Source organism: Oryza glaberrima, chromosome 11, assembly GCF_000147395.1.
Source record: "Oryza glaberrima chromosome 11, OglaRS2, whole genome shotgun sequence".
NCBI classification, from domain to species: domain Eukaryota; kingdom Viridiplantae; phylum Streptophyta; class Magnoliopsida; order Poales; family Poaceae; genus Oryza; species Oryza glaberrima.
In genome coordinates this window covers 16,284,451-16,307,666 of record NC_068336.1, presented here as the reverse complement: position 1 = coordinate 16,307,666, position 23,216 = coordinate 16,284,451, and the positions used below count along the sequence as shown (strand labels likewise).

Genomic DNA, 23,216 nt, shown 5'->3' with positions numbered 1-23,216 from the left:
GGCCTGCTCCAACATGATGCAGATCCTCAGAGGGACGTCCCTGTTGCATCGAACTGTTCTTTCACTTCGACAGATGTCTTCAGCCCATTCGCAGCCTGCTCGGTTCAGCCCATTTGCAGCCATCCACGACATCAAGGAGCCCTGACCACCAGAGCCGTCGCTTGACCTGCTTGAGCTCCTCTCTGGATCTCTCGTTAGTGAAACGTAAGGTGTTTCTTGCCATGTAGCATACCGTCTCTCTTGCTCCCAGCAAGAGGAGAAGCTGGGTGCTGACGGAAGCTATTTGCCTGGACAGGGAAGGAGATGAGTGAGACAACATGGGGGATGTCGCGATGACGCCCCGAAGCTGGGTCCCAACGAAGACGACCCAGACCAAGATGACCTCAACCGCCTCCGAGCTCGCTCAGTTGGCTTCGAGTCGCCAGCGCATCCCCGCGCATCGATCTGAGCCGTCTCCGTCGCTGTTGAATTTGAGGCCGGCGGGGCGGAACAATAACGTTGCAGGGGGTTGGAGCTCTGGGAAAGAGAAGAGGCGTGGTGGCCAGGTTCAGCTTTTGTATCAGGGGTGCCGATATACTGAAATTTTTGAAATTTTGGTCTAAAATTATTAAAAAGATTTCAAAAATCACGGCTGAAATAATATCATATCAAGGAGGGGGTTATACAATAGAGCCAAAATTTGGACCCTGGTGGTGGCTGGCTGTCTAGCCAGAGTTGCCCTCGCTGGCGGCAGCACCACGTACCCCAACACGCAGGTAACATTGATGGCGCACGCGCTTCACAAGCGAGGGAGAAGCTCGAGAAGATCCAGCGGTGCCTCCATTGGCCAGAGCTCCTCGATGCCGTGGATGGCTGCGAACGGGCCAAACCTGTTGGAATTAATTGATGGGTCTTAGCCCACTCGAAGATTAATTCTTTGGAAAATCACAAAAGCCCATCTCATAGGATAGCATGTATGGAGAGTTTAGTACCACCTTACTTATTTTAGGAGAGGGGGACCTCCTTAAAAGGGAGGATGCCCTCCTAGCCACTTGAAGCATGTGAGGTGGAGAGAAGAGGGGGAACACGCGTGCACGCTCACCTCACCTAGCGGTGCACATGGATGACGTACGCGTCGAATTGTCCGCCAAAATTGGGGTGCGTGTAGCCTCCTTTTGCAGTTTTGTTTTACTGCGGGAAATTCAAATTGGGGCGCGTGCATGACGTACGTGTCCAAATTGTCCGCCAAAATTGGTTCCTCAGCCTCCTTTTGCAGTTTTGTTTTGCTGCGGGAAATTCGGATTTGTTTGTTTTGGAAACATTCCGAAAAATACAGAAAAATATAGTGCGTGAAAACAGCGTGGAGTCCGGATAGGTTACGCGCGGTTTATTCGGTTCGGTTACGCGGAGTGGAGATTGTGCAGGCGCCCTGATCAAGCGACCTTTCTCTATATAAATCGAGTCGCCGCCTCCACGCAACACACATGAAATCAATTTAGGGTTTGCCTCCTCCTATGTACTACGCCGTCGCTCGTAGTCTACTCCATCCCGCTCATCGGTGTGCGCCGGCGATCGAGAGAGCAGGTCTCCGGAACCTCTGCCTTCGATGTCCTGCACCAGGAGAAGGTGGGCAATAAGGTTTTTGGGAAGCGTTTCGTGCGACTGCTCCCCGTTCTTCCATGACGGCTCGTCTTCCTGTTCACTCGCGTGCTGCGCCCCTTCGTCAACGCCTGCAACCACGTGTAATTCCTGCTGAATAATCGGTCTTCCGGAACCCTCGGTACGTGTTCAACATATTGCGCATATTTGATTTGTTCATTTTTTACTGCTTAGTTTACATGTGTAGATCTAGTGATGCGTTCGTGCTAGTTTACATCTGCAATGTCATGTTTTATTTATGGAATAAATGAAATCATTATGTGCTTATAAATTCAACAAAACCAAGAAGTCTGCAAATGGGCCGAAGACATCTGACGGAGTGAATCAAATGCAATCGTTCGATGTGGAAGGGACGACGATCTGAATCAGGATATCCCTCTGACCTAGAATCCTCTAGGTCGGAGGATCTCATTCCCAAGACGTTAATAATTAACATCCAATGACCCAAATGAAACCATCCGCGCGGTATCTTCGTCCGAGCTCCGATTACAACAAATATATAGTCTATCTTGCTCAATCGATGAGATCTACTCTTATCCGTGGTCCCTGATCGTCCATCCAAGCAATGGTTCAAAACTCGTAATCTCTCTCTGTCTCTCTCTCACACACACACAGAAAATGTTGAAAAATGAGGATCTAGTGAGGGGTGATGTATCTTTCTTTTGGGATTGCTGTTCTTAGTGGATCCCAGCATGCGCATGGCAATGTATTCCAATACCTTATACATTTTGTATTTTACTCCCTCCCATAATATAAGAGATTTTAATTTTTTAATTGCAATATTTAACTACTCGTCTTATTCGAAAGAATTGTGCAAATATAAAAAACGAAAAGTTGTGCTTAAAGTAAGTCACAAATAAAATAAATAATAATTTCAAACTTTTTTGAATAAGACGAGTGGTCAAACAGTGCAAGCAAAAAGTCAAAATTCATTATATTATAGGACGGAGGGAATACTTAACTATAGTTGCAGTGCACAGATCTTGATGACACATTGTGTGTACTGCACGCCATCAACAATATCAGGTCCCCACGTCTTGAGAGAGATGACCTGATAGATTGAATTAGGGCAGCAATATATCTCTCCATTGCCCCTCTCTCCTTCTCATATAGCCTCAGTTCCTTCCTTGCTTGGTTTCTCTCCTACCCATCCATCGCTGTCGAGCATCGACATATCCTGTGCTTGACTAGATCACCATGGCTGCACTGTTTGCATCTCTGGCTGTCAGGAAAGCACTAGACACACTGTCCTCCTTGCTGCCAGCGAGCTTGGCAGCGTCCTCCTCATCCTCGGCTGCTAATAGGGCAAGACAGGAGCAGGATCTTGAGGATATGAGGATGCTTGAGCGGACAATGCGCAGGATCCACGCGACGCTGCATGACGCGGAGCAGCACTGGGACATCCACGAGGAGTCCACCAAGCTGCGGCTCAAGGAGCTCAAGGAATTAGCGTACGATGCAGAAGACGTTGTGGAGGAGTATGAGTACGAGGTGAACCGCTGCAAGGTGGAGGCTCTCGAGCTGTCTGCAAGTACAGCAGATCACAAGCGCAAGCGACAACAAAATCTGGTTGGCACCCCTAATTTTCTAACGATTTTTGTTTATACTTCCTTGGTGGAAAAAAAAACTACTCCCTCCGTTTCATATTTTATAAATCGTTTGATTTTTAAGTTTATAGAAAAATATAGTAGCATCCTTTACACAAAATAAACATATATATATATATATATATATATTATAAAAACATATTCAATGTTAGATTTAATGAAACTAACTTGACATTTTAGATATTGTCAAATTTTACTATAAATTAGGCTAAACTTAATCATGTTTGACTAGAAAAAAAGCCAAACGACTTATAATATGAAACATAGGAGGTTGGAAATTTAATGGATATTTGTGTAGTGACATATTCTTTTTTGTTTTCTTCAAAAAGGAAAACGAGGACTTGTTCAACTCTGGTATGGTAGCAGTTCCAGATGAATTGGCTGTCAAAACAAGAAAGCTTATTGAGAGATTTCATGAGATCAAATATTATTCTGACAACTTTACTTTGTCGGATAATGATGGAGAGAGAAGGATTATTCCTCATATTAGTATGTTACGGAAGACTAGCTCTCTTGTATTTGCGAAGAGTATTCTAGGAAGAGAGGGAGATAAGAACACCATAATGGAAAAACTGCTTCCCAGAGATGGTGACAGTGTAGCTAATCCAATTTCTGTTCTAGCTATTGTCGGCATGGGTGGTGTAGGAAAGACAGCTCTAGCACAACTTGTATATAATGACTCAAGGATGCGCGGATCTTTTGATAAGCATGCATGGGTTTGTGTCTCAGAACAATTTGATGTTATTAACATAACAAAGGGCATCATTCAGTCACTAAAGAAGGAGGAGTGTGGTTTACCTGAACACAGTCTTGATATTCTTCAACAGATTCTGGTAGCTGAAATTAAGGGTAAGAAGGTTTTACTTGTGTTGGATGATGTATGGAGTGAGCGAAGGGATTGTTGGGAACTGTTGTGCTTGCCGATGAACACCACAGAAATTTGCAACATTGTAGTAACCACCCGCAGTGAGAGAGTTGCAAGGTTAGTGCAGACTATGCCTGATTTCTACAACCTAAATTGCCTGAGTCCTGATGACAGCTGGACATTGTTCAAGCAAGAAGCTTATGCTAACCAAGGGAGTGGCATCCCTTCTAACCTGGTAGAGATCGGCAGGAGGATTGCCGAGAAGTGCAAAGGGTTACCATTGGCAATCAAGACTCTAGGGAGCATATTGCGCTTCGAAACCAATGAAAAGAAATGGAGAGATGTCTTAGACAGTGAGCTATGGAACTTGGAGCAGTCACATAAGGAGGTTTTGCCAGCTCTAGAGTTGAGCTACAAGCACATGCCAATATACTTGAAACATTGCTTTGTTTCCCTTTCTCTATATCCAAAAGACTCTCCCTTTAATGTATTTATGGTATCATTGCTTCAAAACTATATGCATGGACACACATTTGTCATGCATGATCTTGTCCATGATCTTGCATGTTTTCTTGCTGGGGATGAGTTTTTTAGGCTCGAGGGAGATAAATCAACCGAAATTCCATTGGGTACTCGGTATATGTCCATAGTGCCTCATACCAAGAGTATCAAAATATCAAATTCCTCAGAGTCTCTCAGAGCCGTTGTGACACTAGGGAATATTGACATTGAAAATCCAGAAGCATTGTTTTTGAACTGTAAGAAGTTTCGGGTCATTCAAGTCACCGAGGACGGTTTTGCAAAGGTGTTGCTTGACTGCATAGGTGAAATGAAACTGCTACGCCACTTGGAATTTCTAGGACATAGCAATGCTGTAGAATTAGTAATTTCCAACTCTGTGTCCAAGCTATTCAATTTGCAAACGCTGGATTTTATAGCTTGTAGTCTACATGGAATTGGGCGCCTAGTTAACTTGCAGGCTTTGCCTGTAATACATCTTTGCAATTGTGGTTGCTTCTTTAACATAAGGGAGCTAAGGAATATGAACAAGATAAGAAAGTTGCGCATAGATGGACTTTGTAATGTATCTAGTATCATAGATGCAAACGAAGCCCTGTTACATTGCAAAAAGGATCTCCAGGAACTAGAATTGAACTTTACGGCGAGCATAAATGATGCACACACACAGAATGCTGGTTCTAATCAAGCTATTATTGCAGTATCTGTTGACTTGCTACTTGAGAGTCTACGGCCTCATCATCGAAGCCTTAGAGAATTGACACTACAAAACTTTAACTGCAAGATATATCCCAGTTGGTTGGGCAGTACATCATTTTCCAAGCTAATACGATTAGTGCTACGCCTATGTCAATCAAAGCACCTCCCAACGCTCGGTGAGCTACCTTCCCTCAAATACCTTGATATCCGCCAAATGGAGAATGTGGAACGCATCGGCCGGGAGTTTTGCACCCTTGATCCAAGAGTGAAAGCATTTCACTCATTGTCAAGTTTGTTTTTCGAAGACATGTACCGATTCTCAGAGTGGTCTGGAGTGCAGGAGGGTGACTTTTCTTGCTTGGAAACCATGTTTATTGGGAGTGCCTTTGAATTGATGTCTCTTCCACCAGTGCCCTTCGTCTCTTTACGCAACTTTACCTTATATAATTGTAGAAATGTTGTTACACTTCCTGCCTCAACTACTCTGCAAGAACTATTGATTTCGAAATGTGCGAATCTTAGTGAGTTGCCTGCTTTGTCATCACTCCAGTCACTGAAGCTTCTGAATTGTCCAAGTCTGGCTACAGTTAGTCAGTTCCCCTCACTCACTGTCTTGCATGTCTGTGATCCATTCAAAGAAGAGATACTCCAGAGGTTGGTGAATTCACACATGATGCTGGAAGAATTACATATTGAGTCTGATACAATAAATTCCATCTGTCTTGACCCTCTCAAACTACCTTCACTCAAAAATCTCGATGTAAGATGCCCTAATTTGAAGAGTTGCAATGCTTTTGCCGGCCTCACTTCCCTGAAGATACTATGGATACGCTGTTCTCCACGACTTCACATACCTGATTCACTCCGAAGCCAGCTGGAGGAATTGCGTATTCTGGATTTCTGATACCGTAGAATCAAGGTATATATCATTGTTATGTACCATTCTCATTTTTTATGTACATTTTCATTTTTATGTACAGTTTCAGTTTGTGCATAACGTTCGGCATTTACAGGGCAACGTATCTAGTTTCTTGTAACACTACCAGAATCTATGAATGAAACCAACCCTCAGTGTCTTACTTACGCATTCTTAAGACTCCAGGATCTGTTCGAAGACTGCAATTTTTGTCAGAAGAGATTTTGGAGATTGCAAAACGCTTCAGGTGTGCTGTTCCACGACGACACCCGGATGCTGGGGGGATCAAGTACATGTTATGAGATTTGCTTTTGCCTGTCTTCAAGGTGCAAAAGCAACGAAATTAACTGCAAGGCAACATGTCAATAGATGTTCATTTTTGTGACATGGGAGATATATGCATGGTGTGAGACAGCGAGAGGAGCTGGAGGATCTTCAGACAGGCGGACAAAAATGCGGCCGCTCTGGGATTGCTACCTTTTTTTAAAATAACTAGGAAGATAGCCCGCGCATTCGCGCGGGCATGTGTCGTAGACTATGTTTTAACATCTACAATATATGATTTCTCCATAAATTGTTTTCATTAGCAATGGTTTTATAATTTTCTAACCTAGCTATTAGTTGTCTTTATAACATATCATATTTAATTAATCCCTACAAGCAATTATTTATAATATTCTTCATCATCTAAAAAGTAGGTAGACATATTTTGTGTTAGAAAACATGTATAGCAAATAAGTGTAAATTCAAAAGTAAGATGTTTTTTTAATTGGATGTAGGTTGTCATTGTTTATTGACGGATAAATTGGGTGGGATATGAGGCTCCACTAAATGTATGGGTTTATATAGCCTAATATTATCGTTTAGTTTGACAGAGAATCCATATGTGAACGTTCCATGTAGAATGTGCGTGAGACTCCATGCAACCTAGAGTGAATAATATTGGATGAAGAAATATAGTTGTGCAATATATTATTTTGGAAGATGATGTATTATGAATACACGCTTGTCTTTTAATATGATATAGATATAGTGGCTGGAAATAATGGGTTCATCGGTTTAAAAAGGCCTAGGAGGATTTATGGGGTAACATGTGGAGACTTTATATCAAAAAGAAACCATTATCTAAAATTGATTAGATGAAATATAAAATAAAATTATAAGTGTAGCTTAAAATTATGGTCTTTTTAATATTTGTTTCTCTCTTTAGTTTAGTAGCTGAAAATAGGGAGGAGACTGAAGAGAAACGAATAGCATAGAACTCGAATAAGATATGAGAAAGGGTTCGCAGTGCAATAGTGTTATGTGCATGTGGACGGTACATTATTTTTTTTCAATCTATGTAAACAATCTAAGTGAGAACCTATGATTTGTTGTTTTCTCATTCTAAGAATCTTTAAAACATGACATGTGGTGGCTTAAGTTTTTTTATAAAGAGAAAGGTGATCTAATAGTTAAAAATAATAGGGCATCTAATTAAGTGGAAACCGATGGATAGATATATACTTTAATTTTTCTTTGAATTTCAGTTTTTTCAAAGTTTTAAAATATCATACGTGGTGGCTTAAGAGTGCTATAGAGCACATTTAATCGATCTTTACTATATAAAACGATTCAAGAATATATAATATGTGTTGTCATGTTTTTCAATATTTCGTTGTTATTTGGTAAGGAGATGTTGTTTTTATTGAGGTAGATTTAATGCGTTCATCTGTTTGAATTATTTATGTCTTTAAATCCAATTGTTAAAATTATAGCTCCACTGATTTAAATGAAAATTGATGAAATTATAAGTCCACCAATTTAATTAAAAACTGATGGTTAGATTTGTTTTCTTCATAATATTTTTTATAATTAGAATTTTTATTTATAAAATAAGAAGGTATGAGAAAGAATTATTGAAGATGGAGAAAGTGTATGTATGGATACTTACGTGCGTGGGGTGGTGGGAAGGGTGGGCTAGTGGGGAGAGAAGAGTTGTGCCGGTGGGAGACAAGCGATGGATGTGGATTGTGGTTTCTTTTAAGAAAAAAAAAGATAAATCTAATAGTTGAAAATAGATGGTTTACCGATTTATTATAATTCCACGTGGTGGTTTAGTAGTGTTTATAGGCGTACCACGTGGCAGTATAGGAGTGTTTGTATACTTTTAGCATATAATTTTTTTTATTTTTAAATGGTAATTAGGATGACATGGCATGCCCTAGAAATTATTCTTTTCCGTAGAAGTTTACCACGGTTGAATCATTAAGTTTTTTAAAGACACCATGGATCTAAATTTAGATGTGTTCGCAAATTTGATGATTATTTAGGGTGCTTGTTTTTTAGCCAGTAAAAGATAAATCTCATAGAGCTTTGCAGGATGAAAACACGTGCACACCCTCATTTGTAGCAGACCTAATGCTAATTGCATTGATAATCCCTAGCAAGAATAGGTTAGCCTATTTGGATAACCAAATTAAAGCAAGAAGCACGCACGTTGAAAACCTATTCAATGTTTTGATTTCTCTGCATCGTTGTGGTTATATTATATAACTTAGTAACTTAAGTTTTTATATGGGGTTGCTAGCTATAAAATACGAAATTCACGTACGTACCACAGAGGGAGGAGTACATATATGTAGAGAGAGGAGATTTCTTTTATTGGAAATAGATCCTTGAGATATATCTAATGGTTAGAAATAATAGATTCACCGGCTTATAAGTTATAACGGATGGTCAGATTTTTTTTAATTTTTTTCTCATAATTTTTAAGACTTTTTGTAATTTATTAGAGTGCCACATAATGGCTTAGGAGAGTATGTAGGATGTTACATGACGACTTGAGTACGTTCGTATGAAGTTTATGGACTTGTGCGTAGAATACAACTCGAATTAGCATATATTTTTTACAACTAATGGCTGAAATTATTAATTTAGTTTTTATCTCATGAGAGTGAAAAAAAAAATAAAAAAGAAAAGAAGGGAAGGGGGGACACGTACGTACGAAGTATGTACGTACATGCACGTACACGTACGGGATGGATCGACATATAACGTGGCGCTTTCTAAATATAAATTTATTTGGTATTTTTTTTAAGATCTAACGGTTAAAAAAATGGTTAAAAAAATGGTTCCACCAGATTAAATAAAAATTAATGGTTAGATATTATATTTTTTTTAGAATTTTTCTAATTTATTAGAGCGCCACTTGACGGCCTAAGAGCATTTGTGGGGATGACATGTGACGGCTTAGGAGTGTTTGTAGGTAGTTTAATGGACTTAATAATTGTAGAAAATCTTATTTTGTCGTTGATTTTTTTTTCATTGGTGTTAGAGGTACATATCACATATGTATTTCCGCTGCCACCATTGACGGACGAGGGGAGGGGAAGGAGGAGGGGAAGGTGGGGAGGAGTGGCTGAGAATAGAGATAAGGTAGAGAGGGAGGGGAGTGGTTGAGGGAAAAAGGATGTGAAAAAGGGAAAAAGAAAGAGAGAGGATGTGAAAAATTTAAAGTGGGTAGGAGGGAAAGGAGGGTGGTATTTTCCTGTGTGATCTACTTAAAAAGCCCGCACGTGAAAATAAATTTTTCCGTGCGGTCCACTTAAGTCGACCGCACGGGATAATGAGGATTTTCCCATACGGTCCTCTTAAGACGTCCGCACGGGAAAATATATTTTCCCGTGCGGATGACAGCCCGACGCTGGTCCCCTATTTTTTCGTGCGGTCCCCCTATTTTTCCATGCGGTTCCACTTACAGAACTAGTGGAATTCCACCTGGAAACACATAAATTTTGATGTTTTCCCGAGAAATTTCTCCGAAGAACACTCTGGATGGGGATTATGATGTTGAGTCTTTGACTCCTGCTGCTTCCAGTCTGAACTTGCCTACGAGGATTCCTTGTCACTTAATTTTGACTTGGTCAGTCCACACAACAGACAACTTATACTTCTTCCGTCCCAACATATAAGCTTTTTTATAATAATGACAAATCAAACATTATAAATAGAAAACAAAAGATCAATCATGTAAAATGATGTAAAATTGATGTTATTAGATTTATCGTTAAACAAACTATCATAATATACTACTCTTTTTATTTAAAACATCTTATTTTTATAGAAATTGTTGGCCAAAGCAGCATTTTAGAGACTATGTCGGAGTCTGAAAATACTTATATTTTAGGACAGAGAACGAGCAATCACATTTTTAGCGCACACAGTAGACACAGGAATAAAGACAGGAGCTTATCCAGCAGATCGAGTGATCACGGCAGAGGTTATTGCCCCGAAAAATCTGCCTTCTTTGATTTGACATGCCTCCTTTCTATTCCCATATACTACACTGCAATAATTGCTTTGAGTTACTGCAGCGTTAAGAGGAGAGAGAGACTGAGTTGAGAGAGAGAGTGTGTGTGTGTGTTGCAGAGCAGTAAAACCCATCCAGATTCTACCGAAATGGCCGGGTTGTTTGCATCCATGGCTGTGAAATGGGCAATTGACAAGCTCTCGTCCTTGCTGACACCGGTGAGGCAAACACCGGTGGCTTCGTCGTCATCCTCTCCCAGTTCCAGCCAGGGACTGGACGACTTGAGGATGCTGGAGAGGACTATGCGCAGGATCCACGCCACGCTTATGGATGCCGAGGAGCACTGGAATTTCAGGGAGGAATCTGCTAAGCTGCGGCTTAGGGAGCTCAAGGAGCTGGCCTACGGCGCAGAGGATGTGGTGGAGGAGTACGAGTACGAGGTGAACCGCTGCAGATTGGAGGCTGCCGATAGATGTGCAAGCAACTGTTCTAAGCGCAAGCGCCATGAGGTAGAGTTTAATTCTATCTATTTACTATGCCTGACTTTTGTCATATTATATTATGACTCGAGGGACTGCAAAAAAATCCATTAGTTACCAGATACAAAGAGACAAAAAAAGGGAAATCAAGCACAACTAGATCCACGCGTGCCCATACAACGCAGGACGGGTCTTTGATATGTTAGCAACTTAATTAGGTTGACCTGCTATGTCTTAGACCGAGAGATTTGATAATTTAACGACCTAACGGTACCAGAATTGGATGGGATAGGCACGCATTCGAATTGTCATGGTTCCTTTCGAGGCACGATAATGAAAATACAGAAAATAGAAAAAACACAGAAAAGTTCAGAAACTACTGTTGTTTGGATGACACACAGGAAAAGCACATGCGTGAACTTTATGCCATATAATAAAAAACATGATATAGAATCCCATGCTAGTTTTCATATAAAATTCCTATATATGTAATGGCCTATTTCATAAGAATTTCAATTGAATTTGGTAGAGCCATTCATTTATTTATTCCAAAGGACCATATACAACTTCTTTTTTTCATAGGAATCCAGTTCTCCGATTTTTCTCTAGTTTTTATTCGTTCCAAAAGAGCTCTAACTAGCGTTGCCACCAAACACTACTCAGGCAACTGTCAGGGTTTGCTACCAGGTCAGGCATATGTGTGCAGGTGTTGCAACCAAACAGGGGCCCTACTATGGCGCCTGCGTTTGGTTATCAGAACAAGACGGTATCTATATAATCTATACAATCGATTCCCACTTAGTGTAGTTTCTAGTATTTTACTCTCATGTGGTGCTTTCACATCACCTTAATTATTTATGTCCATTAGATTCACACTTAACATCTGAGATCACCTCAAAGTCTCTCTTTACTATTGACCATTGTATTTATTTTGGTTGGCTCAGATTTCTCTCAGCGATACATGTTTTATCCCATGCATTTACTTCTCCCCATCATGCACAACCATGCAACCCTCAATTAACGAAGCAAACAATGGGCTATCAATGCTATGCATGAATCTAAACGGTCCATTACCAAATCATGTATCTTCTTTTTAATTTTGTGTGTAACATAATGAAAATATCACATATATTGGATAGCCTATACATTTATGCATGGTTGTCTCTAAATTATATTTAAGAATATGACATGTTCTGTTTTGATCACAAGGCAGTTCAATAATCGATCATTCACGGTATCAACCTACTATCATAATATCATTTTTTTCTATATGTTAAGTTTTTTATAAATTATAATGGTTTGTATTTCTATTTTGACTTAAGTATAGCAAGAATTTTTATATATACCCAATGCCTTCGAAATTTCTTATCATCAAATTTGCAAACATAAGTTATATACCAATTCTTGCAGCAGCGTGCGGGAAATCATCTAGTTATATATAATTGTCTTTGTTTCCATTAGTTTTTCTCTTTGGTTAATGTTTTCATGAAAGTTGGCAATAGTTTTTTTTTACTTGGGAAAATAAAATATTAAATAATCAATAGTTTTGAGTTAAGATTTGGTGTTTAATAATTATATTAATCGCAGGGAAACACAAAAACTAAATAATACTCACTCTGTTTCAGGTTATAAGACATTTTGACTTTGGTCAAAATAAAACTGTTTCAAGTTTGACTAAGTTAGACAAATATATTAATATTTACAATACTAAATTAGTTTCTTTAAATCAATAATTGAATATATTTTTATAATAAATTTGTCTTGGGTTGAAAATATTACTATTTTTTTCTACAAACTTGGTCAAACTTAAAGCAGTTTAACTTTGACCAAAATTAAAACGTCTTATGACCTGAAACGAGGGGAGTACTAGGTTCAGAGAAAAAAAAAGCCTCATTTTTTTTCTCCTGATATATAGGTCAACGACGAGCAGTTTGCTCAATTTGGATTGGTCCCGGTTCCACATGAGCTGGTTGTTCGAGCAAGGGAACTTATACAGAGATTTGATGAGATGAAAGTATACTATAAACATTTTAGCATGTCTGATAATGATGGGGAACAGCGGATTGTCCCTGATATCCATAGCGTGCGTCCCACTAGCTATTTGGTAGATAAAGAGAGCATCATAGGAAGGGAACTGGATAAGAAAACAATTATAGAAAAGCTAATGTCTGGACATGGTAATAATGCTGTGAGTGATTACTTGTCTGTCTTGGCCATTGTGGGTATGGGGGGTTTGGGCAAAACAACTCTAGCACAGCTTGTATACAATGACCAAACAGTGCACAGATCATATGATGTTTGTGTATGGGTTTACGTGTCTGATCATTTTGACTCAACGAACTTGACAAAAAAAATAATAGTTTCTATTACCAAGGAGAGCAATAACTTGTCAGAACTGGTTGATCTTCAGGACAAGTTAGGCCAAGAGATACGAGGGAAGAGATTTTTACTTGTATTAGATGATGTCTGGAACGAAAGAAAGGATTGCTGGGAAACATTTTGCAAGCCTTTGTCAGCTGCCCGACAATGTAATATTTTAGTAACCACTCGCAATGTAGCAGTAGCAAGATTGGTGCAGACAATGCCACACTTCACCATTGACCACTTAAGCCCCCACGAGAGCTGGACATTGTTTGAAAGAACAGTTGCAGTGCACGACAATATCATTCAAGGAAATCTTGTAGACATTGCCAAGAAGATTGTTCAAAAGTGTGACAGGCTACCACTAGCAATCAAGACTCTTGGGAGCATGTTGAGATATGAATCTGATGAAAGCAGATGGATAGATGTCCTTGAAAGTGAATTATGGGATTTGGATAAAGCACATAACGAGATTTTACCGGCCTTGGAGTTGAGCTACAAGAATATGCCCATGCACTTAAAACTATGTTTTGTTTCCCTTTGTCTATTCCCAAAAGATTATTCACTCAAGAAATCTGAGGTTATTAGCCTGTGGGGATTACTTGATATTCTACAATGTGATGAGTGGAACAATGAGGACGAATCTGGGAGTCAATATTTTCTCTTTGGTAGAACTGGGAGTCGATATTATGATGAACTAGTACAGAGGTCATTTCTTCAAATATCTTTCAATTCTGGCATCATGCATGATCTAATTCATGATCTCGCATGCCATCTTTCCGGGAACGAGTTCTTTAGGCTTGAAGGTGACAAACCAGTTGAAATTCCACAAAACGCTCGGTTTATGTCCATAATTGATTATCATACATCTGTTCAGTTCTCAGCTTCCTCACACCCTTTGTGGGCCATCATTGGGTTGGAGAGGAATGAAGTTACTAACCTAGAGCTACTTTTTTCGATATGCAAAAATCTGCGGGTCCTTGCATTATCTGATAGAAACCTTCATGAGGCATTACCAAGGTACATCAGTAGCATGAAACTACTACGCCATCTTGAAGGGCCATGGAATGCACCCAGCGGAATTTATCCCCTAATCAACCTACACACCTTTCCTCACGTATATATCTGTAGATGTGGTGGCAGTTTTAACTTACGAGAGCTGAAGAACCTGAACAAAAAAAAGGGTAAACTGCGTATAAGCGGATTGGGTAATTTATCTCATGTCCAAGATGCAATCCAAGCTCAATTAATGAATAAAAAGCACCTCCAGTTTCTACAATTAGACTTTAGTGAAGTGGAGTGCCTACACATGCCGCTGCAATTGGGCCTGAACTTCACTCCTAAAGAGGTGCGGTATGAAAATTTGCAGTACCAATACATGCAGCAACCTAAATATCCTATAGTACCACACAATCAAATACTGGAGAGCTTGAGACCACATGAAGGACTAAGAAGACTGGCAATATATGGTTACAATTGTCAGAGCTATCCCAGCTGGCTGGGTGATGCTTCATTTTCAAAGCTGACTAACATAGTACTTTACGGTACAGATAAGGTAACCCAACAATGTGTTCCAACACTTGGTGAGCTACCTTTCCTCAAGTATGTCAGCATTGGGAGGATGTATTACATGGAACACATTGGAAGGGAGTTTTGCACCCGTATTCCTGGCAATAAAGGCTTCCCATCATTGAAAACATTGGAATTTAGCAATATGTTGCACTGGTCCAAGTGGTCTGGGGTGGATGATGGAGATTTCCCATGCTTGTCTAGTCTGATAATCAGTGATTGCAATCGGCTAAGTTCTCTTCCATCGGATCGATTTTCTTCTTTGCACTACCTGAAATTGAGTAACTGTAATGTTATTGGTGTCATTCCTGCAGGGGGGACTTTAAGGGATCTAGAAATTCGGGTATGCAATGGTTTACATACGATCTGTACTCAACCCGCCCTCTTGATAATGTGGCTATATGATTGCCCAAAACTAGGAGCAGTCGGTACTATGCCCAAACTCAATAAATTGGATATACAAAAATGTCCAAACCTCACATCTGTAGGTTCCCTGCCCGAACTAACCACCTTGAATACAGAAGGTAACCTGGCAGATGTGATGTTCGGTCAGCTCGATCACCTCCCACTTCTGCATTACTTGTCTATTTGGTATAATACACTGATGGACAACCCTACCATTCCTGTTTTACATAACCTAAAGGAGTTAGACATTCATAGCTGCCCTGGCATAACAAAACTTCCGTTCCTCCCATCACTTTTGAAATTACGGATATGCAGATGTCCAGACTTAGATGTAATTGGCTCACTCCCCTCACTTAACACCTTGCATCTCTGGGATCCACTTCTTAAAGATAAGGTATTGTGCAGGCTGTTGAATGGCATTGACCACCCCTGGCTCAACTGCATATCAATTCTCTGTGAAACAATGACGAACTTATGTCTTGAGCCAAAAAGACTGTCTTCCCTGAGGAAGATCCGATTAAGTTGTGCTAATCTCCAATACTGTGATGGCCTTTCTGGCCTCACTTTCCTTGAAGAGATAAAGATCTGGGGATGCCCAAAGCTCCCTATACATAGTTTGCTCCCACGGCAGCTGCAGTCTGCTCTGGATCTTCGTGACGCTCCAGGTATGTGTGATTACCATGTATCTTTCCTAGGTCATCATACGAAGCACAAAGACTAGATCATCATGTATTCTTTCTCATGTCATCTGTTTCTTTTTTCTATGCAGCTTCGTTTATCGATGATTTTGATGGAGATATGTGGGACTTTGAGTAGCAGTATGCGTTGGTTCCACAGCTTGGTAATGCCTGCCTTAAATTTCATTGCTGAGACTAGAAACATCAATGGTCTGTCCTTCGAGGCACACCAACTCTGTCCCTGTCGGTCTGCTGGCAAGCAGAAGGTGGAGTGGCACAAAAGGCGGGCTACTCCCCATCATCAAATCCTTGTCATTGCAGTTGGTGCTGGCCTTTGCAAGGCAAACATGGAAACTATAATGTCATTATCTGAGAGATACAACAATGAATAAATCTCGCCCCAATATTGCAATTTCAACACTTCGGCAGTGACCCAGCATCGTTCCAGTATTTATATGTATTCTATCGACTTTATCAGTCATAATGTAGGTTTGTCAGAACAAACTTTTTCCAATCCAGGAAAAACCATTGCATTGTTGCAAGCAATATGCATGCCACTTGGTAGATGTTAAGTTGTACTGCATTTCTATTCTGCAGTTTTCGGTCAGCGATTCAATGTCATTCATTTGTTCCAGGCTATTTAAACAAATCTCCTCTGTTGTGTGGATTTCATTTCCACGGTGGGATTCCATTACCATGATTTTATAGTAATCGTATTCTGAATATGTATGCAGTTTGATTAGTTTGTTCATAACATGTGCTTTTGTACATCTGCTTTTTTGTTGTTGCAATCTCAATAGTCCCAGTGGATTGTGGAATGAGGAAAATCATATCTGCTTCAGATATTAGATCGATATCAAAGTGATTTTTTGTCCACATAGTGCTAAGTAATTACATTGGAATCATTAGTACCAGATCTAGACAAAACCAAGGAATATATTCTTCTTCTATGTAATTGGTTGCAAAAACAATAAGCCAGACAGCTACTTCAATTTGTCTGTATTTTATTTTTTGGGTTGGTCTGATAGCCTTACGCAAATGAACATCCTGTGAGAAATTTGTCAATATATCTGACATATCAATTTGTTTTTCTTGTGGTTGTAATAGTTGCTAATGTATGGACAACATTGTATACTGTATCCCTAATGACAGAGTTCCAATGACGGCTATTGAGTTCACCAGGAGCAGCGGATTCAGAGATAGCAGGTGAATGCTTGTATTATTAGGGAAAGAGTTTTCGGCTGTTTCAGCTTATTCCATCCTAGTTTAGGAACTGATGGAAATCAGGGACCAAGCTAATGAATGATTACACCTATAAAAAATATATTTGTATGTTTGGGCCTGCTTCGGAGATAGGATATATTTTTCACATGCAATGATAAAAACACCTGTATTTTTCTGTTGCCACAATTTCCCAGTGAAATCAAATCCACCGTATGCTAGTCACTTTGGGAGGAGATATTGAACTTGCGTCCTCTCAACGCAAATAAACACGATGGCAAACATTTCTTCTCGTATCAGTAGTCATTGTCTCCATAGAAATTTTCAGATTCAGATATCAAAACTGAAAATTTTCAGATGCACTATGCCAAAACGAGAATGAAGTGATCAGCACATCTCTTCTCAGATCACTAGAAATGCTGTGTGCCAGTGTCGATTAAAAAAATTGAGATCAAATATCAAACCTGTTAATTTTCAGATGCTCAATCCCAATACAGAAAAGAAGCGATCACCTGAAGAAATCAATTTATTTGGGGAAATGAACTCCAATCCCAAATCCACAAAATCATACTATCCTGTACTCAGGCTAGCTCGTTAATGCCCGCTATATATATATATATGGCAGCAGTCACCAACGCCACTAAATTTAAGGTTACAGTCCATTCAAGCAGACTTTTGAGCCAAAGTCGGAAAAATCTTACATGCCCATTATTTATACTGGTTTTGGGCCAAAAATTGGTTTTCCAAGCAGGCCCAAATTTTGAAAAAAAAAAAGGGAGAAAATCTGGCTTGTTTAACTCCTAGGCATTAGGGCTGAAAATCTGGAATTGTAATCTGCAGATTCCAGGTGGGCTGGCTGCCTGGCTTGTTTGGCAGTTGGTTGATTTGGATGATTCGGAAACAATAAAATCAAACTAGATTTCAACTTGGATTTGGAAAGCTTCTTCGTGCAACTGTTTCAGGATCAAAGATTTGACTGCTTTAGCCAGGACGAAAAAAAAACCACATGCTACAAAGTATTCAGGAATATACTCATGAAAAGTGTGTAACAGGTGAACAGAAAATATTTGCTTAACAGGATGATCTGGGAAAAAAGCAACACTAGGTACCTTAATCTGTGTTCGATTGTATGTGTATGAGACATGTACAAGCCCATCCATGGTCTGGATTATTGTGAGCATAACTCCATGTCACTCCTCCATCGGTGGAATCAGCGACGCATACCCATCCAATTGTTTGGGAAGACCTCAGTAATACTCGTATAGTGCCACGAGTGCTCTGGTAGGGGACCGGCTGAATCACTCCAAGTGTTACATTTTTGACGAGTATAGGACCGTACTTCTTCCATGTCCGACCAGCATCTTCTGTGACCTATTTCTCGGAGGAAGTGTTAGAACAGAAATGATTGGTGTCATCCTTTTTATGGCCTCAAATAAACTACTACATCCATCCTAAAATATACAAACTTTCATCTGTGTATCTAGGCATACCATAGTCCAAATACATAGATAGAAGTAGTTATATTTTGGGACGGAGGAGCTAGAAAATATGCGGCATGACTACCTCAAGCCATGCACCCCATGATTTCCAGCTTTCAACAGATGATCCACATAGCAAGCGCCCATTTCCAAGCAAAAATGGCTGCATCCATTGACATTAGGACATTTTTCTTACTATACTCCGTACAAACGTAGAATCTTAACTATGTAAGCACTTTCAAACTATTTGTGACTGCTAAATATCGGTGGAACTTTTAGCCTTTATCAGCTCAACAGCTTAGCTAGAGAAATGAAGCACTTACTCGTATTTATTCTTCTGCCTAGTCCCAGCATTTGTGCTTGCTGTTTTTTTTTTTTTAAGAATTGCTATACTACACGAGCAAGGGGTAATGAAATCAGGACATGCCTTATTCTTAATAGGACCAAAGATACCAGATGGTAGCAGTTTTCTCTCTGACCAGGTTCTTCCACCATCTAGCGATCTTTTCATGGCACCGCTCCACCTGGCAAGTGATATTTAGCATTAGAATACCATATTATCACATATAACCAATTAACCGCATACACACACATATAATATTTGTTTTTTCATCTATCTTGTTGCAGTTGTCTTGTTGGTAAATATATATTACATTACTAAAACAAGGCCATAAAAAAAATGTCACCATGCTTGTGCTGAAGGAATAGAAATCACCACAATAATCGGAGAAAGCCAATGTTGCAAGTGCCTGAACAACTAGCCTATAAATTTGTCTACCTCTCCTAAAGGGTTAATTAGATCTATGCTACTGTAACTTTGTCAAATAAAAAAATGCCACTACTATTCGTCATATCAGCTACATGCCACTAAAAATTTCACCGTCACTTTTTCCGTCCTCCTTTCTCACGCTGTCCTTATCCCGTCCTTATCCTTCTTCCTCCCTCGTTCCATCATCCATCCATCCATGATCCGCAGCCACCCGTTCCACCTGGCTGAACCTCAACGCCGCCGACAACGCGGGGAGGCTCGTGCTCCTCCACGAGCTCCCGCCAACGACACCTGACGACGGCGACCTCAGGGTCTGCGACACATGCCGCGACGACGTGCGCCGGTTCCCGCGACCTCGACTCCCACCCCTGCTGCACGCACCTGCCGGGCTGCGTCGCTCTCGGCGGGGCCGCGTTCGAGCTCTCCTCCACCGCCGGCGGCCGCTCGGCTCCCCGTCAGTACCTCCTCTACACGGAAACTCTTCCTCTAGCGGCAACATTGGTGGATGGTTGCATTGGGGCTCGTCGGCGACGACGTCCGCAAGCATGGCTGGCTTCCCGACGGCGTAGCGGCGAGATCGGAGCAGGTTGGCGAGGAACAGCAGCAGTAGCCCTCGAGCATCGAGCTGCAGCAGTGGCAGCCCCAACGGCAAGCAGCAGCATCCAGATTGGATGAGCAGCAACAACAAGATCGGGGCGGCGAGCAGTTGCAGGGCCCTGGCGTGGTCGCTCGTTTCGGCAGCGGCGTCGAGCCTCAGCGTCGATCCCTTCACCACCTCACTGTCGCGGAGCTAGAGGGAATCGGGTCGTGTTCCTCGCGCAATACTGTCGCCGCTAGCTTCCCGATGGAGCGGCGGCGAAATCGGGGCAGCGAGGAGCCGAGGAGCAGTAGGAGGCAGCAGCCTCGGTGGCGGCAATCACTCCTCATCTGGTTGTTGCCGACGAGCCCCAACGCGACCCCTCCACACTACCGCACTGTCGGTGCTGACGCCGCCGCCCTCGCTTGCTTCACCGAAGGTCTCTCAACTTGTCATCGAGTTACAAAATCGTACCCCAACCGCAAAATCAGATACCGAGCGTCTCTCAACTTACAAAACCGTTCGCTTTAGGTACTTCAGTTGTTTTGATCCTGGTTTTACCGACGTGGCGGCTGAGTCAGCGTGAGACCCACGTGGGCCCCACATGTCAGCATGGCCACGCCTCCTCTCTCTCCCCCTCTTCTCTCCCTTCCTCATCTCTATCACTCTTCTTCTCCTCTCTGATTGGGCAGGCCGGCCGACGGTCACTCCACGCACAACGGCGTCGAGCCCAGGTGCAGTCCATGGCGAGGCGACAAGCTCGACCTCAGCGACGGCCACGCGGTCGACCCTGGCCAGGAAGGACTCCGGCATCACCAGCGCCGCGGTGTCGAGCTCCACTCTGCGCGTGACGACGCGGGAGCATTGCCGGCCCAACTCCACCCTCAGCTCCCGTGGTTCCGCCGCCAGCCACGGCTACAGCGCCGCCTCCGCGAGCACCATCCGCGGCGGGGCTAGAGGCTCGTGCTCCTCTCTCTAGTGTCGAATTAACTCGAACCAGGGCGAGATCGAAGATGATGTGCTACCGTTCCGCCGCGTCAGAGTTGTTCCACGACAAAAGCGACGTGTCCAGCGACAGCATCCCCGGCGCTAGCTTCAGCGTCTCCTGCCATTCCGGCCATCCTGCACATGCTTTGCTTGTGACGTACCAGGAATCAAAGTTGGCAATTTCAATTCACGTCTACATATCAGTCCTAATTGTTGATTGTTGCTCTGATTATCCATTGCCAGATTGAGTGGCGGTGGGCGAGCTCCTACTTGCCGAGGCAACGCTCACCCTCATCCCAGGTCATCAGTGTGCGCCTCACCGGCCGGCCACCGTGCCCCACCGCGATGCGCCGGTACAGGCTGCTCCACCGGCGTAGCGCGGCTCTCCGCTCGTAGTCTAGCGTCAGTATAACAACGCGGATGACGCCGAGTCGGGGTTCATCGACCCGTGCTGCCGTCGCCGTGACCACGGACGACGTCGCCCTCAGCACGCGTGGGCGGCGGTGCCATCACGGCCGTGGACGCCGGACGCCAGCCGGTGAGCTACCTGATGTAGTTCATCCCACCGCCGAGGATGCCGAGGTCGACGTCGACGTCGTCTGCGGCCACGGTGGCGGCGGCGCGGGTCGACGAACCCTGACTCGGCATCGTCCGCCGCCGCCCGCACGCCACTCCTCCGCAGTCGGCAGTCGCTCCTCCGCCGCCCACGCACTTCGCCTCCCCCGCCGCCCGCAGCTCCTCCCCCCATCGGCGCCTCGTGGGGCTCGTCCCCTCCCTCCTCGTAGCGCACCCGTCCATCTCGCGCGACGCTAGCGTCACCGTCGTGCTGGTGTGACCCATCAGCCGGCCTGCCCAAGTCGCAGAGAGGGAGAAGTGTGATAGAGATGAGGAAGGGAGAGAAGACGGGGAGAGAGAGAGGAGGCTGACGTGGCCACACTGACATGTGGGTTCCACGTTGACTCAGCCACCACGTTGGACAAAACCGGGATCAAAACCACCGAAGGACCAAAAGCGGACGGTTTTGTTAGTTGAGGGATGTTCGGTATTTGGTTTTGTGGTTGAGGGATGATTTTGTAACTCGATGACAAGTTGAGGGACCTTCGGTGTACTTTTTCCTAAAGCAAATACTTTAAAATATTTATTTTGCTAATTCTGCGCATTGTGTAGAATGGCTAGTATGTTATATATTATTAAAAGAGAGTAAAAAGGAGGGGAGTAGCTATATTTATGGTGCTATATTTTTTACCAAAAAATAGTCGGCGTGTATTTACATTGTAAGTTACTCCCTCCGTCCCAAAAAAAGACAAACCCTGGTTTCCGTGTCCAACGTTTGACCGTCCGTCTTATTTAAAAAAATTATGAAAAAAATTAAAAAAATAAGTCACGCATAAAGTATTAATCATGTTTTATCATCTAACAACAATAAAAGTACTAATTATAAAAATTTTCATATAAGACGGACAGTCAAACGTTGGCATGCAAACCCACGGTTTGCCTTTTTTTGGATGGAGGGAGTACTAAATTACATATGTAATTAGTATGTGTTGACACAACTTTTTTTTTAAAAAAAAAACTCCAAGCAACATATGATTTTGTCAAATGTGTACTGCAAAGTGCAAACCACTTTAGTTGAGTTGTTGCCTTCAGCTCCAGGTCTGGACGTATATTCAGGCCTGGTTTAGTTGCCCAAAATTTTTCCCAAAAACATCGCATCAAATTTTTAGATATATGTTTGAAGCATTAAATATAAATTAAAAAAATTAATTGCACAGTTATGGAGAAATCACGAGACGAATCTTTTGAGCCTAATTAGTACATGATTAGCCATAGTGCTACAGTAATCCATATGTGCTAATGATAGATTAATTAGGCTCAAAAGATTCGTCTCGCGGTTTCCAGGCGAGTTATGCAATTAGTTTTTCATTCGTATATGAAAACCCCTTTTAACATCCAGTCAAACATCCGATGTGACAATCAAAAATTTTCTTTTCGTGAACTAAAACAGGCCCTCAATGGTTTAGTTGGTGCACCGATAGTCCGATCTTGATGACACATGTGCACGGCACGCATTGAGAATTTCAGATCCACATCTCAAGAGAGAGAGAGAGAGAGAGTTGACGAGCTAGATACCACTCCTTTTATTCAGCCTTGTCTTTTT

The 23,216-nt window shown here is 42.1% G+C and overlaps 2 protein-coding genes across 2 annotated transcripts; both read left to right on the top strand.

Moving 5' to 3' along the window:
* Positions 1-2,835: 2,835 nt before the first annotated feature.
* LOC127755717 (putative disease resistance RPP13-like protein 1) lies at positions 2,836-6,232 on the top strand. The gene is made up of 2 exons (XM_052281390.1): positions 2,836-3,207; positions 3,575-6,232. Exons 1-2 carry the CDS (start codon positions 2,836-2,838, stop codon positions 6,230-6,232), a joined length of 3,030 nt encoding a protein of 1,009 aa, XP_052137350.1.
* A 4,346-nt stretch (positions 6,233-10,578) lies between these two features.
* LOC127753657 (putative disease resistance RPP13-like protein 1) lies at positions 10,579-16,813 on the top strand. The gene is made up of 3 exons (XM_052279072.1): positions 10,579-11,044; positions 12,930-16,014; positions 16,119-16,813. Exons 1-3 carry the CDS (start codon positions 10,685-10,687, stop codon positions 16,163-16,165), a joined length of 3,492 nt encoding a protein of 1,163 aa, XP_052135032.1. The 5' UTR covers positions 10,579-10,684; the 3' UTR covers positions 16,166-16,813.
* The last annotated feature ends 6,403 nt before the right edge of the window (positions 16,814-23,216 follow it).

What these genes read in the sequence shown, in the direction of transcription:
- LOC127755717 (XM_052281390.1), top strand. Translation starts at nt 2,836, where the DNA reads ATGGCTGCACTGTTTGCATCTCTGGCTGTCAGGAAAGCACTAGACACA. An exon ending in GCAAGCGACAACAAAATCTG is followed by an intron (nt 3,208 to 3,574) that starts GTTGGCACCCCT and finishes TTCTTCAAAAAG; the next exon opens with GAAAACGAGGACTTGTTCAA.
- LOC127753657 (XM_052279072.1), top strand. Translation starts at nt 10,685, where the DNA reads ATGGCCGGGTTGTTTGCATCCATGGCTGTGAAATGGGCAATTGACAAG. An exon ending in CTAAGCGCAAGCGCCATGAG is followed by an intron (nt 11,045 to 12,929) that starts GTAGAGTTTAAT and finishes CCTGATATATAG; the next exon opens with GTCAACGACGAGCAGTTTGC. An exon ending in GGATCTTCGTGACGCTCCAG is followed by an intron (nt 16,015 to 16,118) that starts GTATGTGTGATT and finishes TTTTCTATGCAG; the next exon opens with CTTCGTTTATCGATGATTTT.